This window comes from Pan paniscus, chromosome 13 (genome assembly GCF_029289425.2).
Source record: "Pan paniscus chromosome 13, NHGRI_mPanPan1-v2.0_pri, whole genome shotgun sequence".
Taxonomy (NCBI): Eukaryota; Metazoa; Chordata; class Mammalia; order Primates; family Hominidae; genus Pan; species Pan paniscus.
In genome coordinates this window covers 103,941,048-103,957,730 of record NC_073262.2, presented here as the reverse complement: position 1 = coordinate 103,957,730, position 16,683 = coordinate 103,941,048, and the positions used below count along the sequence as shown (strand labels likewise).

The 16,683-nt window shown below is 38.9% G+C and overlaps 1 protein-coding gene across 5 annotated transcripts in view; it reads left to right on the top strand.

Moving 5' to 3' along the window:
* FLACC1 (flagellum associated containing coiled-coil domains 1) overlaps window positions 1–16,683 on the top strand; it is a 78,736-nt gene that overhangs the window by 29,786 nt on the left and 32,267 nt on the right. For all 5 annotated transcript variants that reach the window (XM_063595540.1, XM_003820745.5, XM_055108957.1 and 2 more), the window contains 2 exons: window positions 3,688–3,785; window positions 3,999–4,051. In XM_063595540.1, the coding sequence (XP_063451610.1) occupies window positions 3,688–3,785; window positions 3,999–4,051 (151 nt within the window). The remainder of the gene's footprint in view (window positions 1–3,687; window positions 3,786–3,998; window positions 4,052–16,683) is intronic.

Here is a 16,683-nt window from a genome sequence, read left to right as displayed (position 1 = left end):
ACAGGCATGAGCCAACGCACCCAGCCCCTTCACACTATTATTATGAGGCCAGGATTACTCTGATACCAAGTCAGACAAGAACATTATAAGAAAATAAAATTACAGGCCAAAATCCTTAAATGAACTTAGATACAAAAATCCTTAATTAAATATTAGCAAACAGAATTCAACAACATATTGAAAGGATCATCCACCATGATCCAGTGAGATTGATCCCCTGGGATGCAAGAACGGTTGGACACACACAAATCAATAAATGTGATACCTCACATTAATAGAATGAAGCACAAAACCGTATGAACAGACAGTTCTCAAAAGAAGACATTTATGCAGCCAAAAGACACATGAAAAAATGCTCATCTTCACTGGCCATCAGAGAAATGCAAATCAAAACCACAATGAGATACCATCTCACACCAGTTAGAATGGCGATCATTAAAAAGTCAGGAAACAACAGGTGCTGGAGAGGCTGTGGAGAAATAGGAACAGTTTTACACTGTTGGTAGGACTGTAAACTAGTTCAACCATTGTGGAAGTCAGTGAGTCAGTGTGGTGATTCCTCAGGGATCTAGAACTAGAAATACCATTTGACCCAGCCATCCCATTACTGGGTATATACCCAAAGGATTATAAATCATGCTGCTATAAAGACACATGCACATGTATGTTTATTGCGGCACTATTTACAATAGCAAAGACTTGGAACCAACCCAAATGTCCAACTATGATAGACTGGATTAAGAAAATGTGGCACATATACACCATGGAATACTATGCAGTCATAAAAAATGATGAGTTCGTGTCCTTTGTAGGGACATGGATGAAGCTGGAAACCATCATTCTCAGCAAACTATCGCAAGGACAAAAAACCAAACACCGCATGTTCTCACTCATAGGTGGGAATTGAACAACGAGAACACATGGACACAGGAAGGGGAACATCACACTCTGGGGACTGTTGTGGGGTGGGGGGAGGGGGGAGGTATAGCATTTGGAGATATACCTAATGTTAAATGACGAGTTACTGGGTGCAACACACCAACATGGCACATGTATACATATGTAACTAACCTGCACATTATGTACATGTACCCTAAAAAAGTATAATAAAAAGAAAATAAATAAATAAATAAATCCAATTAAAAAATGGGTAAGGGACCTGAATAGACATTTCTCAAAAGAAGACATACAAATGGCCAACAGACATATGAAAAAATGCTCAATATTGCTAATCATTAGGGAAATGCAAATTAAAACCATAGTGAGTTATTATCTCACATGGATCAGAATAGCTATTATCAAGAAGGCGAAAGATAACAAGTGTTGAAGATGTGGAGAAAAGGGAACACTTACAAAGTGTTAGTGGGATTGTAAATTAGTATGGCCATTATGGAAAACTGTATGGAGGTTGCTCAAAAAACTAAAAATGGAAATACAATATGATCCAGCAATCCCACTTCCAAGTGCTTACCCAAAATATTTGAAATCAGTTTGTTGAGATGTCTGTATTCCCATGTTCAATTCAGTACTATTAACAACATCCAAGTTATGGAATCAACTTAAGTGTCCATCAGTTGATAAGTGGATAAAGAAAATGTGGTATATACATTAAATGGAATACTATTCAACCTTTAAAAAGAAGGAAATTCTGGCATTTGTGACAACATGGATGGAACTGGAGAGCATTATGCTAAATAAAATAAACCAGGCACAGGAAGACAAATACCACATATTCTCACTTATATGTGGGATCTGAAACAAACTCATAGAAACAGCGAGTAAAATGGTGGTTAAAGAGACTGGGGCGGGGGGGGAATAGGGAGATGATGGTCAAAGGGTACAAAATCTCAATTAGGCAGGAGAAATATGGGATTTTCTTGGATCTATTGCACAGAGTAGTAAATATAGTTAATAATAGAGTATTGGACATTTCAAAATTGCTAAGAATAAATTTCAAATGTTCTCACTGAAAAAACTTTTAGGCTGGGCGCAGTGGCTCACGCCTGTAATCTCAGCACTTTGGGAGGCTGAGGCGGGTGGATCACCTGAGGTCACAAGTTCAAGACCAGCCTGGCCAACATGGTGAAAACCCATCTCTGCAAAAATACAAAAATTGGTTGGACATAATGGCAGGTGCTTGTAATCCCAGCTACTCAGGAGGCTGAGGTGAGAGAATCGCTTGAGCCCAGGAGGCGAAGGTTGCAGTGAGCCGAGATTGCGCCATTGCACTCCAGCCTGGGGGACAGAGCCAGAGACTACGTCTGAAAAAAAAAAAAAGAAAAAACTTTAAAGTATTTCAGGTGATGACTATGTTAACTTGTTTGGTTTCATTATTCCACATTGTATTCATAAATCATAACATCACTTTTTACCCCATAAATATATATAATTATAAGTTATCAATTTATAATTAAAAAAAGAAATCCTGGTGGAGAGACAGCACTCTTAGCTGAGGCATAAACTTTTATGTACTTATTCATTTATTTATAAACTTTATTTTTTAGAGTAGTTTTAGGTTTACAGCAACATTGAGGGGAAAGTATAAAAGATTTCCCATATACTTACTGCCCCCTCACACACATAGCTTCCCCCATTATCAATATCCCCAAAAGTGGTAACATTTGTTATAATCAATGAACCTATATTGACACATCATTATCACCCAGAGTTCATAGTTGACATTAGAGTTCACTCTTGGTACTGTACATTCAATGAGTTTGGACAAATGTGTAATGACATGTATCTACTATTCTAGTGTCATACAGAATAGTTTCACTGCCCTAAAAATCTGCTTCGCTCTGCCTATTCATCCTACCTCCCACCCCTAACCTTGGGCAAACACTGATCTCTTTACTGTCTCCATAGTTTGACCTTTTTCAGAATGTCATATAGTTGGAATCATACCCTATGTAGCCTTTTTAAATTGGCTTCCTTCACTTAGTAATATGGTTTTAAGGTTCCTCCATGTCTTTTCATGCTTGATAGCTCATATGGACTCATTTTAATACTCATCATAAACACTGCCAATATTGCTTCCTGGAATGGAGGCTGGAGAGAACTTGGGTTCTAAAATTATCCTGGGTGCCAATGCAGCCCATAGTTTCCCAAGCAAGCTACAGACAAGACTGTGCTGACTATTAGAGGGGAATCTGTGGTCATGCTGGCTCCATTCAAAACAATGATTGTAGAAAAGGGTCCCCTCACCCTTTCTGGATAGATGCCAGGATAATGCTTCAGGAAGTGAAGGCCCCAGGCTGAGTATGGTAGCTCACGCCTGTAATCCCAGCCCTTCGGGAGGTCAACGCAGGAGGATTGCTTGAGTCCAGGAGTATTTTGAAACCAGCCTGGACGACATAGCAAGACCCCGTCTCTACAAAAAATTAAAAAATTAGATGAGCATGGTGGCACATGCCTGTATTCCCAACTACTTGGGAGGCTGAGGTGGGAAGATCACTTGAGCCTGGGAGGTTGAGGCTGCAGTGAGCTGTGACCATGCCACCACACTCACTCTGGGCAACAGAGGGAGACCCTGACTCAAAAAAAAAAAAAGATTTAAAAATTTTAAAAATAAAAAAGTGAGAACCTCACTTCCTGTGGGAGGGTGGAGGGTAGGATCAGATCAGGGTAACAGCTCAGCTCTGGACTTCTTTTTACTAATGATTGTGGCCTTCTCCTGGGGTCCCACAGGGAGCTCAAAGAGGCCCATGAAGCAGAACTCAGTGAGTTGGAGAACAACTACAAAGCAGCCTTGAAGGCAGAGAAGTTGGCTGCCCAAGAGAAGCTAGGTACTACTGGGAGCTGGGAGAATGACCCTGGATGAAGGTCCAGGCGATGGCATTTCTAATAAGCTTCTAGGGTGATTTCCAAGGCACACAAAGGTTTTACTACCTTGGTGATGAGTTTGGGGTGGGGAAGGTGTGCAGAAGAACTCACATTTGAATTTGAAAATGTGCATATCAGAAGACTAATGATGACCCTGTTGTTTTCCTTTTATCCAGAGGAGATGGGAAAAGAATACAAGTATTTGAAGAATATGTTTCGTACGTATCAGGTGAGATACACAGCTCCCTGTTGGATTACAAGAGAAGGAAGGCTCATTCCTGGCTAACATTGGGATAAATCTAGAGCTTTTGTCCAGAAAATAATGTCCTGAGATTCCCAGCATCCTTAGACCTAAGTGGCACTAGCTGCACCCAGGGGGAGGATGAACCCAATGGCTTCCATGCATGACAAGTCAGGCACCCAAATCCTGAAGAGCACTACTGAAAAATATGTTTGTGATTACAAAAGTAATAGCTTCTCATTTTTTGTAATGGAGCAAAAAGAAATATCACCACCCAAAGACAACCCCTGTTAATATTTGTACTTTGTTAGAACTGCAGTTGAGATCATATTGTATATTGTATAACATCTATATATTTTTTATATGTTCTTTATCAAGCATATAAGAAACTTTTCCCTCCTTTATAATGACTTGATATTATCCTAATGAAATTGCCATTGGGTTCTAAAATTTTACTGTTCCCCTATTATTGGGCATTTGAGTTGTTTCCAATTGCTTGCTGTAACAGATAATACCACTTTGAATATCTTTGATTCTAGAAGTAGAGTGCTTGGTCAAAAGGAATGAACTTTAAAAAAAGTCAACTTTCATTTTAGATTCAGGGGATACATGTACAAGTTATTGTGTGATGCTGAGGTTTGGGATATGAATGATCTCATTACCCAGCTGGTGAGCATGGTACCCAATAGTTATTCCACCCTCCCCCTCTTCCTCTTTCCCAATAGCCCCCAGTGTCTACGAGAACACGTGGCACTTGGTTTTCTGTTCCTGTGTTAATTGGCTTTAGGATAATAGCCTCTAGAGCCATCCATGTTTCTATGAAGGACATGATTTTGTTCTTTTTTATGGCTGCATAGTATTCCATGGTATATGTACCACATTTTGTTTATCCAGTCCACTGTCAGTGGGCACTTAGGTTGATTCCATGTCTTTGCTATTGTGAATTGTCTGTGATTAACATACAAGAGAAGATGTCTTTTTGGTAGAAAAATTTATTTTCTTTTGGATATATACCCAGTAATGGGATTGCTGAGTCAAATGGTAGTTCTGTTTTAAGTTCTTTGAGAATTTCCAAGCTGCTTTCCACCGTCACTGAACTAATTTACATTCCTACCAACGGTATATAAGCATTCCCTTTTTCCTCCAACCTCACCAGCATCTGTTGTTTTTGGCTTTTTAATAATAACCATTCTAATGTGTGTGGGCTGGTATCTCATTGTGGTTTTTGATTTGCATTTCTCTGATGATTAGTGACATGAAGCATTTTTTATGTTTTCTGACCACTGTATGTCTTCGTGTTTTTTACACACTATTACATTCTATTTATGACAAGAAATATTTACATGATTGGAAAAAGTAAAAATTGGGGGACAAAAAGCAGATTAGTATTTACCATGGGCTGGACTGGGATTGGGGAAGGGGTTGACTACAAAGGGACAGGAGAGAATTACTGGAGATGATGTAGTGGTAGTTCCATAACTATCCATTTGTCAAACACATTAAATGTATACTGAACAAGGGCACATTTTACTCAATTAAACTGACATTAAAAAAAGAAATGAAAAAGAAGAAATTCCATTTAGAATGTTGAAAAACTGTAGATTTAGTTCTAGAATTCTGGGGTTCTATAATTTATTTCAAAATACAGGTTTTCAGCCCATTTTTAACTAATCAAATCTTTATTCAGAAATCCAAAGTTTATATTTAAAAATAGCTCATTTAAATTTGACCATAGGCCGGCGCTGTGGCTCATGCCTGTCATCCCAGCACTTTGGGAGATCGAGGCAGACAGATCACCTGAGGTCAGGAGTTTGAGACCAGCCTGGCCAACATGGCAAAACGCTGTCTGTACTAAAAATACAAAAATTAGTCGGACATGGTGGCACACACCTGTAATCCCAGCTACTCAGGAAACTGAGGCAGGAGAATCGCTTGAACCTGGGAGGCAGAGGTTGCAGTGAGCCGAGATCGTGCCACTGCACTCTAGCCTGGGCAACAGGGCAAGACTCTGTCTCAAAAAATATATATAAATAAATAAAATAAAAAAGAAATAAATTTGACCCTAAAGCTAACACATGTAAAAATTATATAAAAGAAAAGAAAATTGTTCCAACATTTTTTACTTTGGGGTTTTTAAAAAAGTTTTATTTCAATAGCTTTGGGGGTACAAATGGTTTTTTTGTTACCTGGATGAATTATTTAGTGGTGAATTCTGAGACTTTAATGCACCCATCATCTAAGTTGTGTATATTGTACCTAATGTGTAGTTTTTTTTTTTAATCACAAGCCACTCTCCCACCTCCCCCTTCTGAGTCTCTAAAGTTCATTAATGAATATGCCTTTGCATATTCATGGCTTAGCTCCCACTTTTAAGTGACATCATACAGTTTTTGGTTTTCCACTCCTGTGTTACTTTGCTTAGAATAATGGCCTCCATCCAAGTTGCTGCAAAAGACATTTCATTCCTTTTAATGACTGAGTAGCAGTCTATGGTGTATATATGCCACATTTTCTTTATCCACTCATTAGTCAACGGGCACTTAGGTTGGTTCCACATCTTTGCAACTGTGAATTGTGCTGCTATATACATACGTGTACAAGTGTCTTTTTCTGTAATGACTCATTTTCCTTTCGGTAGAGATCCAGTAGTGGGATTGCTAGATTGAATGGTAAATCTACTTTTAGCTCTTTAAGAAATCTCCATACTCTTTTCCAAAAGGTTGTACTAATTTACGTTCCCACCAGCAGCATATAAGCGCTCCCTTTTCCCCACATCCACACTAAAATATATTGTTTTTTTACTTTTTAATAATGACCATTCTTGCAGGAGTAAGGTGGTATCTCATTGTGGTTTTAATTTGCATTTCCCTGACGATTAGTGATATTGAGCACTTTTTCATGTTTGTTGGCCATTTGTATATCTTCTTTTGAGAAATATCTATTCATGTCATTTGCCCACTTTTTAATGGGATTATTTGTTTTTTTCTTGCTGATTTGTTTGAATTCCTTGTAGATTTTGATTACTAGTCCTTTGTCAGATGCATAGTTTGCAAATATTTTCTCCCATTCTGTGGGTTGTCTATTATTTCTTTTGCTGTACAGAAGCTTTTTAGTTTAATTAGGTTCTATTTATTTATTTTTGGTTTTGTTGCATTTGCTTTTGGGGTCTTAGTCATGAATTATTTGCCTAAGCCAATGACTGGAAGAGTTTTTCTAATGTCTTCTAGAATTTTTATAGTTTCGGGTCTTATATTTAAGTCTTTGATCCATCTTGAGTTGATTTTTGTATAAGGTGAGAAATATGGATCCAGTTTCATTTTTCTACATGTGGCTTGCCCATTCTCCCAGCACCACTTATTAAATAAAGTATCATTCCCCAATTTATGTTTTTGTTTGCTTTGTCAAAGATAAGCTGGCTGTACATATTTGGCTTTATTTCTGGGTTTTCTATTCTGTTTCCTTGGCCTATGTGCCTACTTTTATACCAGTACCATGCTGTTTTGGTAACTATAGCCTTGTAGTATAATCTGAAGTCTAGTAATGTGATACCTCCAGATTTGTTCTTTTTGCTTAGTATTGCTTTGGCTATTCTGGCTCTTTTTTGGTTCCATATGAATTTTAGAACTTTTTTTCTAATTCTGTGAAAAATAATGTTGGTATTTTGATGGGAATTGCACTGGATCTGTAATGCAAGATTACTTTGGGCAGTGTGGTCATTTTCACAACATTGATTCTTCCAATCCATGAGCATAGAATGCATTTCCATTTGTTTGTATAATCTATTACTTCTTTCTGCTGTGTTTTATAGTTCTCCTTGTAGAGATTTTTCACCTCCTTGGTTAAGTACATTCCTAAGTATTTTATTTTTTTGTAGCTGTTGTAAAAGGGTATCAGTTCTTTTTTTGATTCTCAGCTTGGTCGTTGTTAGCGTATAGCAGTGCTACTGATATGTGTACACTGATTTTGTAAACTGAGACTTTACTGAATTCGTTTATCAAATCTTAGAGTCTTTGGAGGAGTCTTTAGGATTTTCTAGGTATACAATTATATAATCTTCAAACAGCAATAGTTTGACTTCTTCTTTTCCAGTTTGAACACCTTTATTTCTTTCTCCTGTCTAATTGCTCTAGCTAGGACTTCCAGAACTACGTTGAATGAGAGTGGTGAAAGTGAAGGTGGCCATCTTGTCTTGTTCCAGTTCTCAAGGGGAATGCTTTCAACTTTTTTCCATTCAGTATGATGTTGGCTGTGGGTTTGTCATATATGGCTTTTATTATTGAGGTAGGTCCCTTCTATGCCTAGTTTGTTAAGAGTTTTAATTATGAAGGATGCTGGATTTTATTAAATGCTTTTTCTGAATCTATTGAGATGATCATGTGTTTTTTGTTTTCAATTCTGTTTATGTGATGTATCACATTTATTGATTTGTGTGTGTTAAACCATCCCTGCATCCCTGGGACAAAATCCACTTGAATTATCTTTTTGATGTGCTATTGGGGTTGGTTAGCTAGTATTTTGTTGAGGATTTTTGCATCTATGTTCAACATCAGTGAAATTGGTCTGTAGTTTTTTTTATTTGTTGTGTTCTTTCCTGATTTGGATATCAGGGTGATACTGGCTGCATAGAATGATTTAGGGAGGATTTCCTCTTTCTCAATCTTTCGGAATTGTTTCAGTAGGATTGGTACCAATTCTTCATTGAACATCTGGTGGAATTCAGCTGTGAATCCATCTAGTCCTGGGCTTTTTTTGTTGTTCTTGGCAATTTTTAAATTACTGATTCAATCTTGCTGCTTGTTATTCACCTGTTCAGGGTTTCTGTTTCTTCCTTATTTAATACAGGAGAGTTGTACGTTTCCAGGAATTTGTCTATTTCCTCTAGGTTTTCCAGTTTGTATGCAAAAAGGTGTTCATAGTAGCCTCAAGTGATCTTTTGTATCTCTGTGGTTCTGTGGGTTGTAATGTGTCCAATTTCATTTCTAATTGAGCTTATTTAGATCTTCTCTCTCTTCTTTACTTGTTTAATCTTTTCTTCTTTTCTTGGCTAATCTAGTCTATTTTATTTTTTCAAAGAACCAGCTTTTTGTTTCATTGATCTTTTTGTATTTTTTGTTTGAATTTCAGTTAGTTCTGCTCTGATCTTCATTATTTCTTTTCTTCTTCTATCTTTGGGCTTAGTTTTTTTTTGTTTCTCCAGTTCCTTGCAGTGTGACATTGTCAGTTTGTGCTCTTTCAGACTTTTTGATGCAGGCGTTTAGCACTATAAACTTTCCTAGCACTGCTTTTGCTGTATCCCAGAGGTTTTTTTAGTTTTTAGTTTTTTGAGACAGTCTCACTCTGTCAACCAGGCAGTGGCACTATCTTGGCTCACTGCAAGCTCTGCCTCCCAAGTTAAACAAATTCTCGTGCCTCAGCCTCCCAAGTAGCTGAGACTGAGACTACAGGCACCTGCTACCACACCCAGCTAATTTTTGTATTTTTAGTAAAGATGGGGTTTCACCATGTTGGCCAGCCTGGTCTCGAACTCCTGGCCTCAAGTGATCCACCTGTTTGGCCTCCCAAAGTGCTAGAATTACAGGCATGAGCCACTGCACCCCACCTATCCCAGAGGTTTTGATAACTTGTGTCATTATCATTCAATTCAAAAATTTTTTAAATTTCCATCTTGATTTCACTGTTTACCCCAGATATCATTCAGGAATGGATTATTTTATTTCCATGTATCTGTATAGTTTTGAGGATTCCCTTTGAAATTGATTTTTAGTTTTATTCTTCTATGGCCTGAGAAGATACTTCATATGATTTCAATTTTTAAAAATTTATTGAGACTTGTTTTGTGACCTATCATATGGCCTATCTCAGAGACTGTTCTGTGTACCAATGAGAAGAAGATACATTCTACAGTTCTTGGGTAGAATGTTCTGTAAATAGCTGTTATGTCCATTTGTTTTAGCATGTCATTTAAGTCCATTATTTCTCTGTTGACCTTCTGTCTCAAAGACTTGTCTAGTGCTGTCAGTGGTATATTAAAGTATCCCACCATTACTGTGTTGCTATCTATCTCATTTCTTAGGTCTAGTAGTAATTGTTTTATGAATCTGCAAGCTCCAGTGTTAGATGCATGTAAATTTAGGATTGTAATATCTTCTTGTTGGATTGATCCTTTTATCATTATATTGACCATCTTTGTGTTGTTTTACTGTTGTTGCTTTGAAGTTTGTTTCGTCTGATATAAGAATAGCTACTCCTGCTTGCTTTTGGTGTCCATTTGCATGGAATATCTTTTCCCACCCTTTTACCTTGAGTTTATTTGAATCCTTTCATGTTAGGTGAGTCTCTTGAAGACAGCAGATATTTGGATTGTGATTTTTGTTATCCATTTTGCCATTCTGTATTTTTTAAGTGGAGCATTTAGGCCATTTACATTCAACATTAATATTGAGATGTGAAGTACTCTTCTCTTCATCACGTTAATTGTTATGTATATAGTTTTTCTTTTTTCATTCTGTTATTGTTTTATAGACTTCACGAGTTTTAAGCTTTCAAGAGATTCTATTTTGGTGCATATTTGGCTTTTGTTTCAATGTTTAAAACTCCTTTTAGCCCACCTTTCTTTCTTTTCTTTCCTTCCGTCCTTCCTTTCTTTCTTTCTTTCTTTCTTTCTTTTTTTTTTTTTTTTTTTGATAGAGTCTGGCTCTGTTGCCCAGGCTGGAGTACAATGGTGCAATCTTGGCTCACTGCAAACTCTGTCTCCTGGGTTCAAGAGATTCTCATGCCTCAGCCTCCCAAGTAGCTGAGATTACAAGCATGCACAATCACACCTGGCTAATTTTTGTATTTTTTAGTAGAGACAGGGTTTTGCCATGTGGCCAGGCTGGTAGCATTTCTCGTAGTGTTGGTTTGCTAGTGACAAATTCCCTCAGCATTTGTTTATCTGAAAATGACTTTTATTTCTCCTTCAATTACAAAACCTAGTTTTACAGGATACAGAATTCTTGGCTGACAGTTTTTCTGTTTAAGGAAATTGAAGATAAGACCCCAATACCTTCTGGCTTGTAAGGTTTCTGCTGAGAAGTCTGCTGTTATTCCGATAGGTTTTCCTTTATAGCTTACCTGATGCTTTTGTCTTACTGCTCTTAGAATTATTTCTTTCACATTGAGTTTAGATAGCCTGATGACTATATGCCTTGGTGAAGATCTTTTTGTAATTAATTTCCCAGGAGTTCTTTGAGCTTCTTGGATTTGGATATCTAGATCTCTAGCCACGCCAGAAAGGTTTTCCTCAATTATTCCCTGAAATAAGTTTTCCAGACTTGTTATTTTCTCTTCTTCCTCTGGAACACCAATTATTCTTAGGTTTGGCTGTTTAACATAATCCCATATTTCTTGAAGACTTTGTTCATTTCTTTTGATTCTTTTTTCTTTATTTTTGTCTGATTGGGTTAGTTTAAAAACCTTGTCTTCAAGCTCTGAAATTCTTTCTTCTACTTGTTCTAGTCTATTGTTAAAGCTTTCCACTGCATTTTGTATTCCCTAAGTGTGTCTTTCATTTCTAGAAATTCTTACTGTTTTTTCTTGATAATATCTATATCTCTAGAAAATTTTTCATCCATATCCTGAAATGCTTTTTAAATTTATAATAGTTTTCATCTTTCTCTGAAATCTCCTTGAGTAGCTTAATAATTGACCTTCTGAATTCTTTATCTGGTATTTTAAAGAGTTCATCCTGCTTTGGATCCATTGCTGGAGAGCTAGTGTTATCTTTTGAGGGTGTTATAGAACCCTGTTTTTTCATATTACCAGAGTTACTTTTCTGGTTCCTCCTCATTTGGGTAGATTATTTCTTCTAATTATCCTTGAATTTATGTTTGATTTGACTGTTTCTTTTTGTGTTTGTTTTTTAATTTCTTCTTTCCACTTAAGGATGTAACTTTAATGCTTATCATATTATGGCCTAATTTGGTTTTTGGTGCTTTCAGGGGTGAAGACTCTGTAATAGTTCCTTGGTTATAGTTTTTTTATGTGGCTTTCTTAGATGCTGGTTGTAGTAGCAATGTGCTTGGTATATTAGCAAGATCACTGTCTCCTATGGGGCTGTAATGATAAGAGGTCTCTTAAAGCTTATCTCATTCCCCTGTGGCATGCCCTTTTTTATTTACGTATTTTTGTCCAGGTTTTTTTTTTTTTTTTTTTTTTTTTTTTTTTTTTTTTTTTTAAGGCTGAGTCTCACTCTGTTGCCCAGGCTGGAGTGCAGTGTCATGATCTCACTGCAATCTCCGCCTCCTGGGTTCAAGTGATTCTTGTACCTCAGCCTCCCAAGTAGCTGGGATTACAGGTGCCTGCCACCACACCCAACTAATTTTTGTATTTTTAGTAGAGACAGGGTTTCACCATATTGGCCGGGCTGCTCTCGAACCCCTGACCTCAAGTGATCCACCCACCTCAGCCTCCCAAAGTTTTGGGATTACAGGCATGAGCCACTGCACCCGGCCTTTTCTCCAGTGTTTTATTTACTAGTTTGATGGTTCCAGCTTCAGGCCAGTAGGGGAGGTGTCCCTGGGTAGGAATCAGCTGTGGCTAAAGCAGGTGGGTAAATGCAATACCTAGTGATGGGCAGAGGTCTCAGCCTTGACAGAGGTGGCTGGAGGAGTGAGTTGCATTGAGGTCTTACCAGGGGTAAGGGTTGGAGCCACCTCAGCTCCCCTGCCAGGTTAGCAGGAAAATTATCCCTCTCAGACACACTCCTGTTTCAGTGCTCCAGCTTTTCATCTCCAGACAGGCACCTCTTTTCATCTGCAGGAATTTTGATGTTCCAAATAGAGAAAAATTGTGACCATCTCTCATACAAGCTTGAACCTAGAGGGTGCCCCTCCTATGGGGATGCAGTCACCCTGATGTCTTCCAGAAAGACTGTCTATAGTTGCACTCACACCGAGCTCCAATGGGAGAAGCTCCAACTGTGCCTGCAGTGGTAGACAATGGGTGGGGGGGTTGTCTCTGTTGGGTTAGAGCTGAAGACTTTTCCTGCTGAGCCCAGCACTGCAACTGTGCCTCTGCTGAAAGAAACTTCCCACTAGCAGAAAGATCTAGTTCTTAAGTCCTGCTGTCTGGATTATTTTCTCCCACAGGTTGTTCTCTTGATGTGGTACACTCCCTGTTCCCCTAGGATCAGGGGGATCCCACTCCTAAGGGAACAGGGTCTCTGGGTCTAGCTGTCCAGTGAAGGTACCACACCCCAGGCTGGTGCTAGGGAATATCTGCAAGGGATCCAGTGATGTGACCTCTCTTCAAGTCTCCCAACAGTGGGTAGCAGTACCAGTTCTAATGGGCGTGGCAGGGTAATAGACTCTGTGAGAGTCCTTGGTTATTGATAGCCTTAGTTTGTTGGCTTTCTCGAACACTGGTTTTAGTAGTAATGAACTGGTCATGTGGACAAACTCAGGACCTCCTGGTTAGCCAGAATGGTGCAGGCAGTGGTGATAGCTGAGATTACACAGCCATCTTCTTCCTAGGTGCGTTGTTATTCTACCAGGAGATGCTGTAATGGACTGTGTTGGTTGGCCTCCAGCCAAGAGGTGGTGCTTGCAAAAGAGAACCAGCTGCAATAGTAGCAATGGGACTTTTGCTTGCTTTATGTTGTCCAGAGGGGTTACTCTGGTTTCTCAGGCAATGAGTGGGGCTATATAGCCCCCAAGAGTTTCTGTCCTTTGTGTTAAACTACCAGGGCAGGTGACGGGGCAAAGCAAGGTGAGGGTTGGTTCAGGTGGGCTTGCGCTCTGAGTCTCCCTGTGCAGGGCAAGCAGCAGCCCCTGTGGAAGCCAGGGGATGGGAGTGGTTCTCAGGCCACTGGGTTGATGTTCCAAAAGGCAGTGTTGCTGGCTTTGCCACACAGAAGGGTTTGTGCAGAGTGGGGAGAAGCAGGTGGCTGTGAGCCCCACACAGATCCCATGCACTTGGCAAGACAGATGCACTCCCACAGTGTTCCACTGGCAGCAGCAAGCTAAGTTCCAGTTAGCCTGCACTCAGAACTTGCAACTGTCCCGAGTCATATATGTTCCCTGCAGAGATAGCAATCACAGCTTTCAGGCCAAGCCCCTCCCTGTCCACTGCAAAGCCAGGCACCCAGTTCCTGCACTGGCAGCTCCTGCACTCATGGCTGCAGCCCACTTTTCACTCTCCTCCACCCTGGCCCTGGCCAAGGGAGTTCATCCCCACCTAAGGTTATATCATGAAACCCAGTTGGAGGCTTCTTTCAACCTGCGACCACTGCCTGAACTTTTTGATTGTCCTCCACAAGGTTCCCAGTGAGGAACAGTAAGAAATGGCTTCCCTCTGTCCATGCTGAAATCTGGGAGTGTGTGCAAGAATCTTCCTGCCACTGCTCCCACTTTTATATTCCACATCCCTCCCCAAGTCAGTTCCTGTGCTGCATAGGGTTAGGGCCTTCTCCCATGGTCTGGACTTTCAGGGTCCACAGTGGGGGTGTGTATTCCAGGAGTAATGCAGGGTGAGTCCCCCTTCTCACACTCTGGGAACTCACAGCCCTTTGCCTGATTCACAGTGTAACCTGCAGCCTCCTGCTTCCTTCAAAGGGTCTGTAGATTCCTTTGGTTTTCCTGTTCAGTTTCTGCATTGCTCCTTGAAAAAAGTTCAGTGTGAATCTCTACAACTATTTTGTTTTTCCAAGTGGGAGAAGTATGCTAGCAATGCCTCTAATCTGCCATTTTGGAAAAACACAAACAAACTTCTGTCTTCTTTTGAGAAGTGTCTGTTCATGTCTTTTGCCCACTTTTTAATGGGGTTGTTTTTTGCTTGTTCAATTGTTTAAGTTACTTATAGATTCTGGATATTAGACATTTGTCAGATGCATAGTTTGTGAATATTTTCTCTTTTTTTGTAGGTTGCCTGTTTACTTTGTTGATGAGTTTTTTTGCTGTGCAGAAGCTCTTTAGTTTAATTAGGTCCCACTTGTCAATTTTTGTTTTTGTTGCAGTTGCTTTTGAGGACTTAGTCATAAATTCTTTCCCAAGGCCAATGTTCAGAATGGTGTTTCCTAGGTTTTCTTCTAGGATTCTTAGAGTTTGAGTTCTTATGTTTAAATCTTTAAGGCATCTTGGGTTGATTTTTGTATATGGTGAAAGGTAGGGGTCCAGTTTTATTTTTCTGCATATGGCTAGCCAGCTATCCCAGCATCATTTATTGAATAGGGAACTCTTTCCCCACCACTTGTTTTTGTCTATTTTGTTGAAGATCAGATGGATGTAGGTGTGCAGCTTTATTTCTGAGTTTGCTATTCTGTTCCATTGATCTATGTGTCTGTTTTTGTATCGGTACCTAGCTGTTTTGGTTACTGTAGCCTTATATATTTTTAAATTTTTTTATTTCTATAGGTTATTAGGAAACAGGAGGTGTTTGGTTACATGAGTAAGTACTTTAGTGGTGGTTTGTGAGATTTTCGTGCGCCCATCACCCGAGCAGTATACACTGCTCTCAATTTGTAGTCTTTTGTCCCTCACCCCCTTCCCACTCTTTCCCCCTGAGTCCCCAAAATCCATTGTGTTATTCTTATGCCTTTGCATCCTCATAGCTTAGCTTCCACTTATGAGTGAGAACATACGATGTTTGGTTTTCCATTCCTGAGTTACTTCACTTAGAATAAGTCTCCAATCTCATCCAAGTTGTGTTGATGCCATTAATTCATTACTTTTTATGACTGAGTAGTATTCTATCATATATATGGAATTTCCGAATCAAATGGTAGTTCTACTCTTAGTTCTTTGAAGAATCTCTATGCTGTTTTCCATAGCGGTTGTACTAGTTTACATTCCCACCAGCAGTGTAGAAGTGTTCTCTGTTCACCACATCCATGCCAACATGTATTATTTTTTTTTATTTTTTGATTATGGCCATTCTTGTAGGAGTAAGGTGGTATCTCATTGTGGTTTTGATTTGCATTTCCCTGATCATTAGTGATGTTGAGCACTTTTCCATATGTTTGTTGGCCATTTGTATATCTTCTTTTGAGAATTGTCTATTCATGTCCTTAGCCCACTTTTTTAATTTGTTTTTTCTTGCTAATTTGTTTTAGTTCATTGTAGATTCTGGATATTAGTCCTTTGTCAGATGTATAGATTGTGAAGATTTTCTCCCACTCTGTGGGTTGTCTGTTTGCTCTGATGACTGTTCTTTTTGCCATGCAAAAGCTCTTTAGTTTAATTAAGTCCCAGCCATTTATCTTTGTTTTTATTACATTTGCTTTTGTGTTCTTGGTAATGAAATCCTTGCCTAAGCCAATGTCTAGAAGGGTTTTTCTGATGTTATCTTCTAGAATTTTTATATTTTCAAGTCTTAGATTTAAGTCCTTGATCCATCTTGAGTTTATTTTTGTGTAAGATGAGAGAAGAGGATCCAGTTTCATTCTCCTACATGTGGCTAGCCAATTATCCCAGCACCATTTGTTGAATAAGATGTGCTTTCCCCACTTTATATTTGTGTTTGTTTAGTCAAAGATCAGTTGGCTGTAAGTATTTGGGTTTATTTCTGAGTTCACTATTCTGTTCCATTGGTCTATGTGCCTATATTTACACCAGTACCATGCTGTTTTGGTGACTATGGCCATA